Genomic DNA, 11,995 nt, shown 5'->3' with positions numbered 1-11,995 from the left:
GTACTAATTGTTTTTTCAAAATTGAGGTCTTACTAGTTTCAATAGCTCTATAGTCGTTGGTTACAGTACTAATTATTTTTTCAAAATTGAGGTCTAACTAGTTTCAATAGCTCTATAGTCGTTGGTTACAGTACTAATTGTTTTTTCAAAATTGAGGTCTAACTAGTTTCAATAGCTCTATAGTCGTTGGTTACAGTACTAATTGTTTTTTCAAAATTGAGGTCTAACTAGTTTCAATAGCTCTATAGTCGTTGGTTACAGTACTAATTGTTTTTTCAAAATTGAGGTCTAACTAGTTTCAATAGCTCTATAGTCGTTGGTTACAGTACTAATTGTTTTTTCAAAATTGAGGTCTAACTAGTTTCAATAGCTCTATAGTCGTTGGTTACAGTACTAATTGTTTTTTCAAAATTGAGGTCTAACTAGTTTCAATAGCTCTATAGTCGTTGGTTACAGTACTAATTGTTTTTTCAAAATTGAGGTCTAACTAGTTTCAATAGCGCTATAGTCGTTGGTTACCCATGCTCGACCCTAACGAGAGCGGACACGCTGTCACTTTTAATGAGAAAAAAAACATGTGAATTATCCGATCGTACTAGTTTGTTTTTATCAGAGCCTCGTTTGTTGTTAAAATGCAACCTTCATTGATTTTAAAGTTAGAAATTCTTCAACCATATCTAAATGAATGCTGTTTCTAATTTTTTCTGATTCATCTTTAAAACCCTAAGAGACCATATGACAATTTATATTTCTTTTATATAGACATTGTATCAGTTACTCGGAGGTTGGCAACCCACCAAGAATAATTTTTGCAAAAGCCTCGGGTGAGGGGTGGAAGCGCAGCGAGGTCGATGACAAGCGTACCTCCAGCCGGAAGCTCGTAAACTCACAACGGAGTAAATGTCTTCTCCTAGCTACCCTAACAATATTGAAATTATGTTTCTGCAATAATATATATAATACCACAACTTTATATTTTCTATTATTAAAATTGATTTTTCATTAAATAAATCTTTTCTTATATTTCAAGTGCGTTCTATTAATTTAGATTTTATCCTTCAAGTAAAAATTTAGAATTAATCAAATTTATACGGAGTCTTTGTAAATACAAAGAGAGAAATTAATTTGAACCTGCGAATTTAAGGATTTGATCTATATCCCTGTGAATAGTCACCAGTGGGTTTTTATCGGTATTGCATTTTGGGTAAAAACCGCCTCCACTTTTTTCTCACGTGTAAATAACTTATTGACGAATTTTTTCCACACCGGGTACCAGTGTTTATAACATATTGACGTCATTTTCACACCGGGTCCCGGTGTTTTTAACTCCGTTCAAAATTAAATATATCAGGATAAAAAAAAAATAGTCTCCTAAATTATAAAAATTGAAAAAAAAATCAGTGGTTTCAAACTATTTTTTTGTATTTTTTTTAAGCAATTTAAGAGGCTCAAATTTACCAATATGAGACAAGGTTATCCATAAGTTATATTACTCAGCTATTTATTTTTATGTAAGTTTACGAGTTGTTTCCAGAATCCTTCATTTGGTTTTACACATGGCCTTTTGCTTTTCACAAGTTGCAATGCAGACGCAGGAGTCATGCCCATGCACAATATCAAATAACCTAAAACAATTGTAGGCCCTCTAGACACACCTGCATTGCAATGCACAAGCACCACACTCTTTTCATCTTTTAAAACTGTTTCAATAAATTCACCAGCAATTTCAACTGGGATTCTGATATCCGACTCAGGAAGGTCAAGCAAATCAATGAATTTGTGGCAAATATTCTCAACAGGCACCTTAATGTCGGGAACTCCTACGCTGACCACATGAGTCACCTTCAGGTCGAGTAGCAGGTTGATGTCCGCAACAACGTCCTGAGAACCGACCATCAGACCAGGGAGAACACATCCAACCTTTAATAACAACCAGTTCTTAGGTAAAATTTATTTTCTATAATTTGGAAAAAAACCTGAAGGTCAGGTTTGGTGTCGACAACAAATCCAGAACAAGTTTGACCCTCCTCAGTTAACACCCTATGTCCTTCTGCATCAACCCTCTCCAAAAAGACTCGTCCGTCACTTCGAGTCACTTTTGTCTCCGTCGCTTTCAACTTTTTCCGCCTCTCCTCCAACAACGCCTGATAAAAAAAATATTAATATTATTTATTTCCCAATTCACACAGTTGAAATTTACCTTCATCGTCGTTGAAAATCAGGTCTTCCGGATTGTACTCGACGTTTAGCAAGTAGAGACCGTGAGCAGGAACTAAATTGATACTTGGATTCCAACCGTACTTAGCTGGACAATCAATCATGCGCTGTACATCATCAACTGATAAATTGTTCCGGCCAACTGCGAGAATTACCGTCATAAAGCGTCTCACCTAAGAGAGTACAAATTTAGAAGAAAATTATTTAAAAAATTTGCATAATTTAGAAGCTAGATTTGTTTCATATAATAAATAGATTTTCCAGTTCATTTGATTATTGAAAAGATAAATTAATAGATTATTATCTTGCCTGCTTGTATAGAAATGACTGTCCGTTGCAGTACAATTCCCAAAAGTCCCAATAATCCACCGCTGGGTCAATCTCAGAATTGACCAAAGGCAATCCAGGTCGTAATTCTAGTTTGTTGATTTTCTTGACAGTGTCTTTGTCTATATTGTCTTCGGTTAGACCTCCGTGTCTGAAGGCAGCAAAATCATGGCAGCCCGTCAAGATTTTTGTTACTTGATGCGCCTGCTGCCAATCAATTACTGAATTGCTGAAATTAGAAGAAGTTTTTAGTAACAAGAACATTTTCATCAAATGATTTTCCTACTTAAAAAAGTAGCACCGTTTCCTCTCCAGAATTGGGAACGGTAAATGTTCAATTCCAGAGGTTTTCCTAGATGCTGAGATTTCCGAATTAAATTCAGGTTTCAACACTGCAAATCTGTACAGGTAAGTACGAGCTCGGGCATTGTGTCTGGCATGGAAATCCAGAGAAACTTGGCACAAGTTGCTCACTCTGAAATTAATTTACGTAAAATTATTAAACTTCAGTGAAAAAATAAATTTACCTGATATCACAATCAATCTTGTTGAAAAAGTTATTCAACTTGCTATTGAGTGTCTCAGTAGCACTGAGATGCGAGTGCCGCTTTTCACAGAAGTCGACTAAGAAGTGAGCACTCGATTTTAATGCATGCACTCCAGCATCTGTCCTAAAGGTTACAAATTTTTATTTAAATAAGATATTCTGGTGATGTAAAAATACCTGCTGGAAACGTAAACATCCAGTTTTCGTCCAAATGTCTTCGCCAGTGCCAATTCCAGAAGACCGGCCACTGAGGTTGAGTCAAAATCATAACCAATTTCATGGGCGTGTTTGGAAACTCCTCTGGAAAATTATTATTATTTCTTTTAAATTTCACAGTAAAATGAATACCTCACGCGTCAAAAAAATAGTTACTTAATTTCTTAGTCAATGTAATTTTGGTCATTATTATATAAAATGCGATAACGGCTCTTTTGTGCTTACCTGAAACTTGATCCAATGTAGGATAAATTAAAAAAATACTTTCTCAGCATTACTTCTATAGGTGATCGAAGTATTTCAACTTTTTCATTCAAAATTATTCCAGTTTTGACCAGTTTTCAATATAAATATGTAATCGCATCGCAAGAGTTGTCTTCAATTCGCCTTTCTGTTTTACTGTTTTGTTTGTTGGTTTTGTTTTTCCATTCCATGTGGTACAAGAAGGATTGTTGTGGACTTGACTGCACCCTGGTGGCGATAGTTCGTATTACATCTTTTTGAGGCGCGAAAGCAATGTGTGTGTTTAGAACGCATTAGATTTTTCATACTATTTTACTAATGCCTAATGCTCAATTTAGATCTGTAATTTGACTTTCCGTTCAAAGCGTTGGTGGTTTTCAAATTTAATTTTTAATTAGGAATCTAAAGAAAATCAAATTTATTCAAAATGTGTGGACGCATGGTGTGCAAACAATGGAATGACGCTCAACGCCAAAAATTGCGGACATTACGCTCGAACGAATCTTTCTCGTTGGTGTCCTTCGCATTGATGGATGTGTAAGTTTAATTATTAGAATGGCGGTCTTTTCATAGAAATCATAGATTACATAAAAGTAGGATTATTTAAGTTAAAGTTAGTTTGAAATTTTATTTTGTATAAAGAAAAGGAGCATCAAATACATTGTCTTATTAATTTTTTAGCCTTCTTAAAATAAATTGATAAGAAATTGGTAATTTTTTTTATATAATAATCATTTAATTTTTTTTTCCTTTTTAATATGTACACTTCCGAATTCATTTATTTAAAAAGGCATTATTTATTTTAATTTGACACACTCTTGGCAAGGGTCAACCAAATTGAATGAAATTTGGCCCATCATTTCGTTTCATGGTCCAGACAAATAGTTTAGAAGGATTTTGAAAAATTGTCAAAATTGCCTATTTTACAGGGGCTCAAAGTTGGCGATTTTGAAGAAAGGAGTTTTAAAAAATCGAAAATATCTCAGTGCCTGTTTGAGATAGCGCAAATGTTTCTATTATCAAACTTGTAGGAAATTAGACGTCCTACAACTCTGCCGTGGTAACCAAGGTCACAGGTCAAAGTTCAAGGTCACTTTTTCTGACCTCGGTTTTTAAGTCGATATCAAAGTACGACGGAAGTAAAATATTTTGATTTCAAAATAGCCAAAAGTTGCCTAATTAAGTTACCAACAACATGTTAAAAATGGCGGGACTTATTTTTTTCGTTTTCGAGATATTCAGGGTTAAAGGGTAAAAAACGTGGTTTTCCGAGCCTTTTTAATGCAAAAATAACTTTAAACGGCCATAACTTTTCTCCTGTTAGAGATAAGACAAAATGTGTAACGACAAAAATTGTTCCCCTTGACTTGTACTTTCCGATCATGTATCACACATAATGACCAGGTCAAAAAAGGTCAGATGTCACCGGGGTCATTGACTTTTTTGACCTGGTCACTATGTGTGATACATGATCGGAAAGTACAAGTCAAGGGGAACAATTTTTGTCGTTACACATTTTGTCCTATCTCTAACAGGAGAAAAGTTATGGCCGTTTAAAGTTGTTTTTGCATTAAAAAGGCTCGGAAAACCACGTTTTTTACCCTTTAACCCTGAATATCTCGAAAACGAAAAAAATAAGTCCCGCCATTTTTAACATGTTGTTGGTAACTTAATTAGGCAACTTTTGGCTATTTTGAAATCAAAATATTTTACTTCCGTCGTACTTTGATATCGACTTAAAAACCGAGGTCAGAAAAAGTGACCTTGAACTTTGACCTGTGACCTTGGTTACCACGGCAGAGTTGTAGGACGTCTAATTTCCTACAAGTTTGATAATAGAAACATTTGCGCTATCTCAAACAGGCACTGAGATATTTTCGATTTTTTAAAACTCCTTTCTTCAAAATCGCCAACTTTGAGCCCCTGTAAAATAGGCAATTTTGACAATTTTTCAAAATCCTTCTAAACTGTTTGTCTGGACCATGAAACGAAATGATGGGCCAAATTTCATTCAATTTGGTTGACCCTTGCCAAGAGTGTGTCAAATTAAAATAAATAATGCCAAAAAATATTTTCCTTTTTGATTTCTGAGTCTTGCCAATTTTACATCAGAATTAAAAATAATTTACAAAGCATCACTGTTATCCTCTGGGGCTGGAGCTCTGCCAGTAGGTCTGTTCTTTGGACTCGATCAGACTTCATCATAGTTTTGATGAATGTAAAGGATAACAAATAACAATCATCAAAATTAACAAAATTGAATAGTTATAGTGGTTATACTTAAATTTGGGTCTTCCAAAAGCTCAAAAAAGGCCACAAGATCTGACCCAAGAAAAAAAAATTAATATTTGAATTTTGAACCGCTTTTTGACAGAGGCGAGAAGCTTAAATTTAAATTATTTTTTTAAGACGCGAAAATTCTAGTTTGTTATAGAATATGATTGGAGGATCAATGGGAAATTATGCCAATCCACGAAGAATTTAAATAATAATAACTATAAAAGCGAGTAAATTTGTAAGTAAAAATAAGAAAAAAATATTAGAGCTTGTCACTTTTAATAAAGTACCTAGAAAGTTCTAATTAAATGTAACTCAAGCTGACAAGTTGATTTATTATTATTGTTTCTTTATCGTTTGAGCAGCCAATTAATTTCATGGATTATTTTACCAAAATAATAATAATTTTCAATGTTTTCACATTTCTTTACTGATCTTTTTACAAGCTCAAATCGACGAGATCCGCTTCTAGATGACAGCTTCTTTTTTAGGCACAAAACACAAGTTCCAGTATTTTTTGTTGCACGCGCCGTGTTTTTTGTGTTTTTCCTCGCCATTAATTTTTACATCAGGCAACTCTCCATCGTCATATTATGTACGCGCGACTCGGCGAAAAAGTCTCGCAGATTTAATTACATTAGAGGAGGAAAAAGAAGATTCCAAATGCGGACGCATGCGCGAGTGAGTGTCACAAACTCCGCGAGAGACCGGGCGCAGAAATAAATTTGTTCTCAGCAGCATCATCGCTGCAGCCGCAGTTCAGGTCTGCATCTGCAAGGTGTGTATTCCCCTGAGAAACAACTCGGAGCAGTGACTTCGTAAGATCGAGCAGACGTCGCTGAAGTCTTTGAAATTATTTTCAATGACTCTTTGAGGTTGGACCGTGACCGTCATTCAAGAAAATTCTCCACCCGGGCAATTTGCAATTTGGGTGAGATTTTTAACTTAACTTGAAACTATCCCCAGCTCTTGTAATTGAATCAGACAATTTTTAAAAGAAATTTGAAATTTAATATTTAGTTTTTCAAAAGAGTTTTAACGTGGATTCAGAAACTGAGCGAGAAAACCAATGCTCGGAAAATGAATTAAAATGTCCAAATTTCAACTTTTAATTCCGAGCATTGGTTTTCTCGCTCAGTTTCTGAATCCACGTTAAAACAGAAACTGGAAAACACTTAACAACGCAAACACGACACAACTCTACACTAAAATTTACAAAAAACAAACTCACACTAACAAAGTAGCAACAATATTTTATTATTTATTTCTAAAAATCAAACAATTATCTTTAAAAATACACGCCTTGAAATTTCAAGTTTTTGATTATTTTTTTCTGAAAATTAATTACAATAAAAACTTTTAAGAAGCTCTGCGATTCAACCATTTTTAAAGCTCACGTCAACAGATGGTCAGGTCTAAAATATTTTTCATTTTTGCCCTCGAGCTTTTGAAATGCTTGATCGTATTATTTTGACACAAAAAATCTCCCCATCACTGTATGTCTACCTGCGCCCATGGACGGTTCTTTCTCCTTTATTATATTATCCAAGAATGAGAAGAGAGCTTACATAATGATTCTCTGCAAGTACAGCGCTAAACATAAAAATACATACAGCAAAAAGTTTTACGCACATCTTGAGAAAGAATCTTTCTTATTGACCGCAGGCGTGATTCTCGGGAATTCACAGCTATTGCATGCGAAACGCGCACGACGATGTGTCCGAAACAATCATTTTATAATAAGCAGGTTCGACTGACTGACGAGATTCTCTGCAAGTTCACGTGCACGAAAGCTGTCAGTTTTGGTTAAAATAGAAAACAAACGAGCATCTCAGTAATAAATGATATTTGGTGCGCAGTGGATGAACTAAAAATAAAAATTTTGCAGCAAACATCTTTTTTATTTTTCTTCAAAAATTCTCAAATTAATTAGATTCGTAAAGCAAAAATCTTGTTTTTTTAAAAATTTGGAAAAAAAATTAAATAATTTGTCACATAAAAATCATAAAATTTTTTCGAACTTCCTGCTTGAATTGTTAGTATGTTAGTAGTATAAATAAAGTCTTGCACAAAACGGCTAAGCAACTTGCGACCTCTTTTTATTTGCCATTTTACTAATTATTCGCAACAAAAAAATCATTCTTTCCCTAAGTTATGCTTAGGAATTTGTAGGTACAACGCCCCGATTCTTCCACATAAAAACCGTGTAATCCTCCAGGCATTATACGCACCTAAAGCCAACTCCACCTTTTTCTCTCTTGTCTTATTATACGAGAGTGTGGAGCTCATATAATGCAAGTTATAATCGCAAAGCTATTATGGTGTTTGCACAACGCCTTGCTTGACAATAATTGGAGTGACGCAACCAGCGATGCATTAATTACCTGGCGAGCTTTCGCCGCAAAATTTTATTCGCGCAAAAAGATAAACCGATGTCGTGTGTTCTAAATAATATCACCTTTCGATACATTTTCGAGAATGTGACCTCGTTTATATATTCAAAATGAGATTTTGCACTTTTAGACTGCACGCCGGTTTAATTGCGAACCGATCGACGTCGGCCCGAAACGCGATTTTATTAATATATAAAATTTCTTATGGGCACGGCCGCCGCGATAAGCATCTTTGGCTTGAACTAGGTCATAATATATAGCGACGCGCGCACTAACTAAATTTGTCCTGCGGATATTAATAAACGACGATTTACGGACGGACGCCGTTAGGTTTTTAATTGCGTGCGTAAAATCTAGAGAAGATCCCGGACCTTGAATTTGTCTCCATATACCTTCCAGCGTCTTATATGAGCCAAACTTAAAAAATTTGAATGACGATGTTTAGCATGGGTTAAAATAATAAAGAGTGATAAAATCTTTGTTTTAAAATACGAAAAAAAAACAAACATATTTTTTACATCTCACTAAGCTGTTTAAATTAACCCCTTTATAATTTATTCTGGGGATCTTACTTCAAAAGGCTAAAATAATATGGATTAATTATTGCAAATTCTTAGTCATTATTATGTGCCTATAAAATAAACAGAAATTTGAGTTTTTCTTTTTCGAAGCAATCTTAATAATTACATATTTTATTTTGCATTTTTTTTTATACTATTCAGGACGGGTTTTTGCTTTTGTTGGAGAAAAATTTTCATTGAAAATAAAAAGCACACAGCACACCTACAAAACCCCCGCTATACAATAATTTTATGAATAAACCTAGTTAATTTTTGTGCTAATTTCTTCACTCAAAATAATTTCTCATAATTGAAATTTAAATCATGTTTTTAATTCATCTAACGCTAATTAGTACTTGCTTTATTCACACTTTCTTGATGTTCAAGATTTGAATTCCATCAAAAAAGTAAATTATTTGATCACTTTTTTGTTCTTTATTTGCTGCACTCCAAAATATACTTAATTTTCTTTTAACAAACAAATTTCGCACTCTTATTTTGACACAAAGTAAACATACCATCTGAAATAATTAAAAACAATAACGATTGTTGTATTATATTAAATTATTTTCTGAAATTTAGGCACGTACAACAATTTAGAAAAAATGGGTGCTGAAGTTTGTCAGATTGTTTGCAATTGTGAATAAAATTTAACATTATTATATTATTCACTCCGCCTATTAATAGCACCGTGAATTCGCCGCTAGGCATAATTGTCACCGAGTGTCATAAACAGCAACAAGGCCGACCCACAACACGTCGAGTTTACTCGACTAATCCTGTTAATTTGCAACCTCATCTCTCTCTCACTCATGTATGTTCTCGCCAAAGTGCCGTGGGCCATAATGCATATCGTGCGCCGCCGCCTTGCAGTGATAAAATCAACTCTTGACCGATCTCTCGCGTGTATTCCACTTTCGCTTTTGCAGATTTTGAACTGTCACGACCTCACTTTGCTCCGTGAACGATTCGAATGTGTTGCGAATTCAGACTTTTTTGTTTTTATATTATGGGATCATGTCTCTTTTGGGCTTGATTAGTCGAGATTCCAAGGTTTGTTTTTCTGGTGCATATTAATTTATGTCCGTAAATTTAATACGCAAAGTCAATCCAGACAAACAAAAACAACTGAACCTAACTAAAGCCCTAAATCTGCTTTAAAAAAAACGTCAGCGCAAACAGGAAGGAAAGAAGATTGGCGTTTTCATTTTGGTTGTTATTTTCCTTTCGTGACATTTAAATATAAATTTGACAAGGTTAATTCGTCTTGATTTTCATTTTAATTATTTTTTATTATTTAAATTTGATGTCGGGCGTTTTAGCAGACATCTGCTAGTTGTAAACCCTTTCTTCTCTTTTCTCCAATTTAAAAATTTTTTGTATTGACCGAGAAGAATAAATAATAATAATAATTAAAAACAATTCATTTTCGTTTTTATTTATTGTCATATAAAATATTTTAAATTTAAACTAATCATCATATTTATAATAACGTACTGCAGAAGAGGTGTGCAGGGCTCCCTTTTGTTTTATTTTCTTTGATTCTTTGAAAGAAGTTTTTTGATAAGAGTCGATTGTTTCTCTAGCCTCTGTGCAAACGCAATCAGAGCAGAAAGCCCTACACAAGCAGAAGGCAAAATGTTTGCGTTGGTGCTCGAGTTTAAAACAGCAGAGCGTTTTGTCCGCGTGAGATTTATTGTGGTGTATTATTTACTTATATCATTAGCCGCGCATCTCTCGTATGCATCCAAGTTCAAGTTTGGCAAGGAGCCCGACAAAATGCTGCTCTAATCGGTGCAACACAAGCAGCTCGGTATTCCGGCCAAGGCGCATTGCACAGCATGATGTACTCGTGCACTATTTTCATATTTGTCCCGCCGCGACGGATGCAATATTTGCTTTAGAACAAAAAGGACCGCACGAGCCAAAAAATTCTCAACAAGCAGCGTTAGAAAATTTGGTTGAAAGAAGAAATACCACTAAATTTTTATATATTATGCAAATAATATAGCAACTTAAAATTCGTATAATGGTGCAAAAACCCCTAATTAATTTCAATTATTTGTTGACCAAAAGGTTATTTATTTAACTGAAAAAAGCCCTGTACAAAAAAAACATTGTTGGCCGTGAAGAGACTTATTAAATATCTTTTTCAATTTATTAATTTTATGTAAGTTGCTGATATAATTAAAAAATGAAAATGAATAAACAATTAACAAAGAATATTTTTTAAGAGGTTAGTATTTTTGAGACATTTTTAAAAATTAATTTCTCAATTAAAAGTCAAAATTTTGGTTTGTATATTCCATTCTCTAAAGCAAAGTGTTTCTCGCACAGTTTCAGTAAATCCACGGAAAAAACCTCTTAAAAAATTAACCCCTGAATCTGCTTTACACTTTACAACACAAACAAAACACTACTCTACACTAATTTGAACAGAAAAAACACACGCACACTAACAATTATCTGAGTAACAAAGAATAGTTTATTTCAGTAAAATTGATTGAATACAAACAAATATTTGGCTGAAATTATTATACTAGCTTATAGAAGTTATTATTTTCAATTTGCGGTCTTTTCTCGCTGGACACCCTGTTTCTTTTTTTAATCACAGAAGTTAAGCAACGCTTGAGTGCAGACAGTACTTAGATGGGTGACCACCCAAGGACCACTGAATCGTTGGATGTATAACCTGCTACTTTAATGTTTCTTGTATAAAGGTGATGCATTTCCTGTCATTAATGTTCTTCAAAAAATAATTCACTTACTGGGTCGATTGTGCAAACTAAGGGGTTTACGGACGCCCCTTGATGCGAACTTAAAGATAAAAATTACTTGATTCCTGCCTCTAATATTCCTTTAAGTATAACTTTTGAGTGCAGTCAGTACTTGGATGGATGCGACCACCCGAGGACCACTTGTCTTTATCTCGCTACTTGCATGTTTCCACCTTCCCTGCATGTGTTCGCAGGGCTAAAATGCCTAACATTTCATTAAAAGTCCTCAGTGGGAAGGCTCTTAGAGCTGAGCTTTGATGCGGCGCCCTGGTCACACTCTTATCTGCTAACCAAGGTTACTGGGACATCGTGTTTCAGCAAATCCTCCTATTTTCCCTTCAGATTCAGGATTATTTTTCCGAACCCTGCGAGCAAGGGAGAAATAATTAAATTCAAAATGAAAAGATCCAGAATTTTTATAATATAACGTAATGGTTC

The 11,995-nt window shown here is 34.3% G+C and overlaps 1 protein-coding gene across 1 annotated transcript; it reads right to left on the bottom strand.

Annotated features, from left to right (window-relative positions):
• Positions 1 to 1,779: 1,779 nt before the first annotated feature.
• Positions 1,780 to 3,750, bottom strand: LOC132194663 (tRNA pseudouridine synthase-like 1). Its single transcript, XM_059616088.1, has 8 exons — positions 3,533 to 3,750; positions 3,269 to 3,391; positions 3,072 to 3,215; positions 2,831 to 3,019; positions 2,527 to 2,773; positions 2,201 to 2,390; positions 1,977 to 2,144; positions 1,780 to 1,920 (listed from the first exon to the last, which is right to left on the bottom strand). Exons 1-7 carry the CDS (start codon positions 3,580 to 3,582, stop codon positions 2,083 to 2,085), a joined length of 1,005 nt encoding a protein of 334 aa, XP_059472071.1. The 5' UTR covers positions 3,583 to 3,750; the 3' UTR covers positions 1,780 to 1,920; positions 1,977 to 2,082.
• Between the last annotated feature and the right edge of the window lie 8,245 nt (positions 3,751 to 11,995).

This window comes from Neocloeon triangulifer, unplaced genomic scaffold, assembly GCF_031216515.1.
Source record: "Neocloeon triangulifer isolate White Clay Creek 2 clone unplaced genomic scaffold, ASM3121651v1 ptg000008l, whole genome shotgun sequence".
NCBI lineage: Eukaryota > Metazoa > Arthropoda > Insecta > Ephemeroptera > Baetidae > Neocloeon > Neocloeon triangulifer.
The sequence above is the reverse complement of the archived record's forward strand: the minus strand, read 5'-3'. Positions and strand labels throughout refer to the sequence as shown.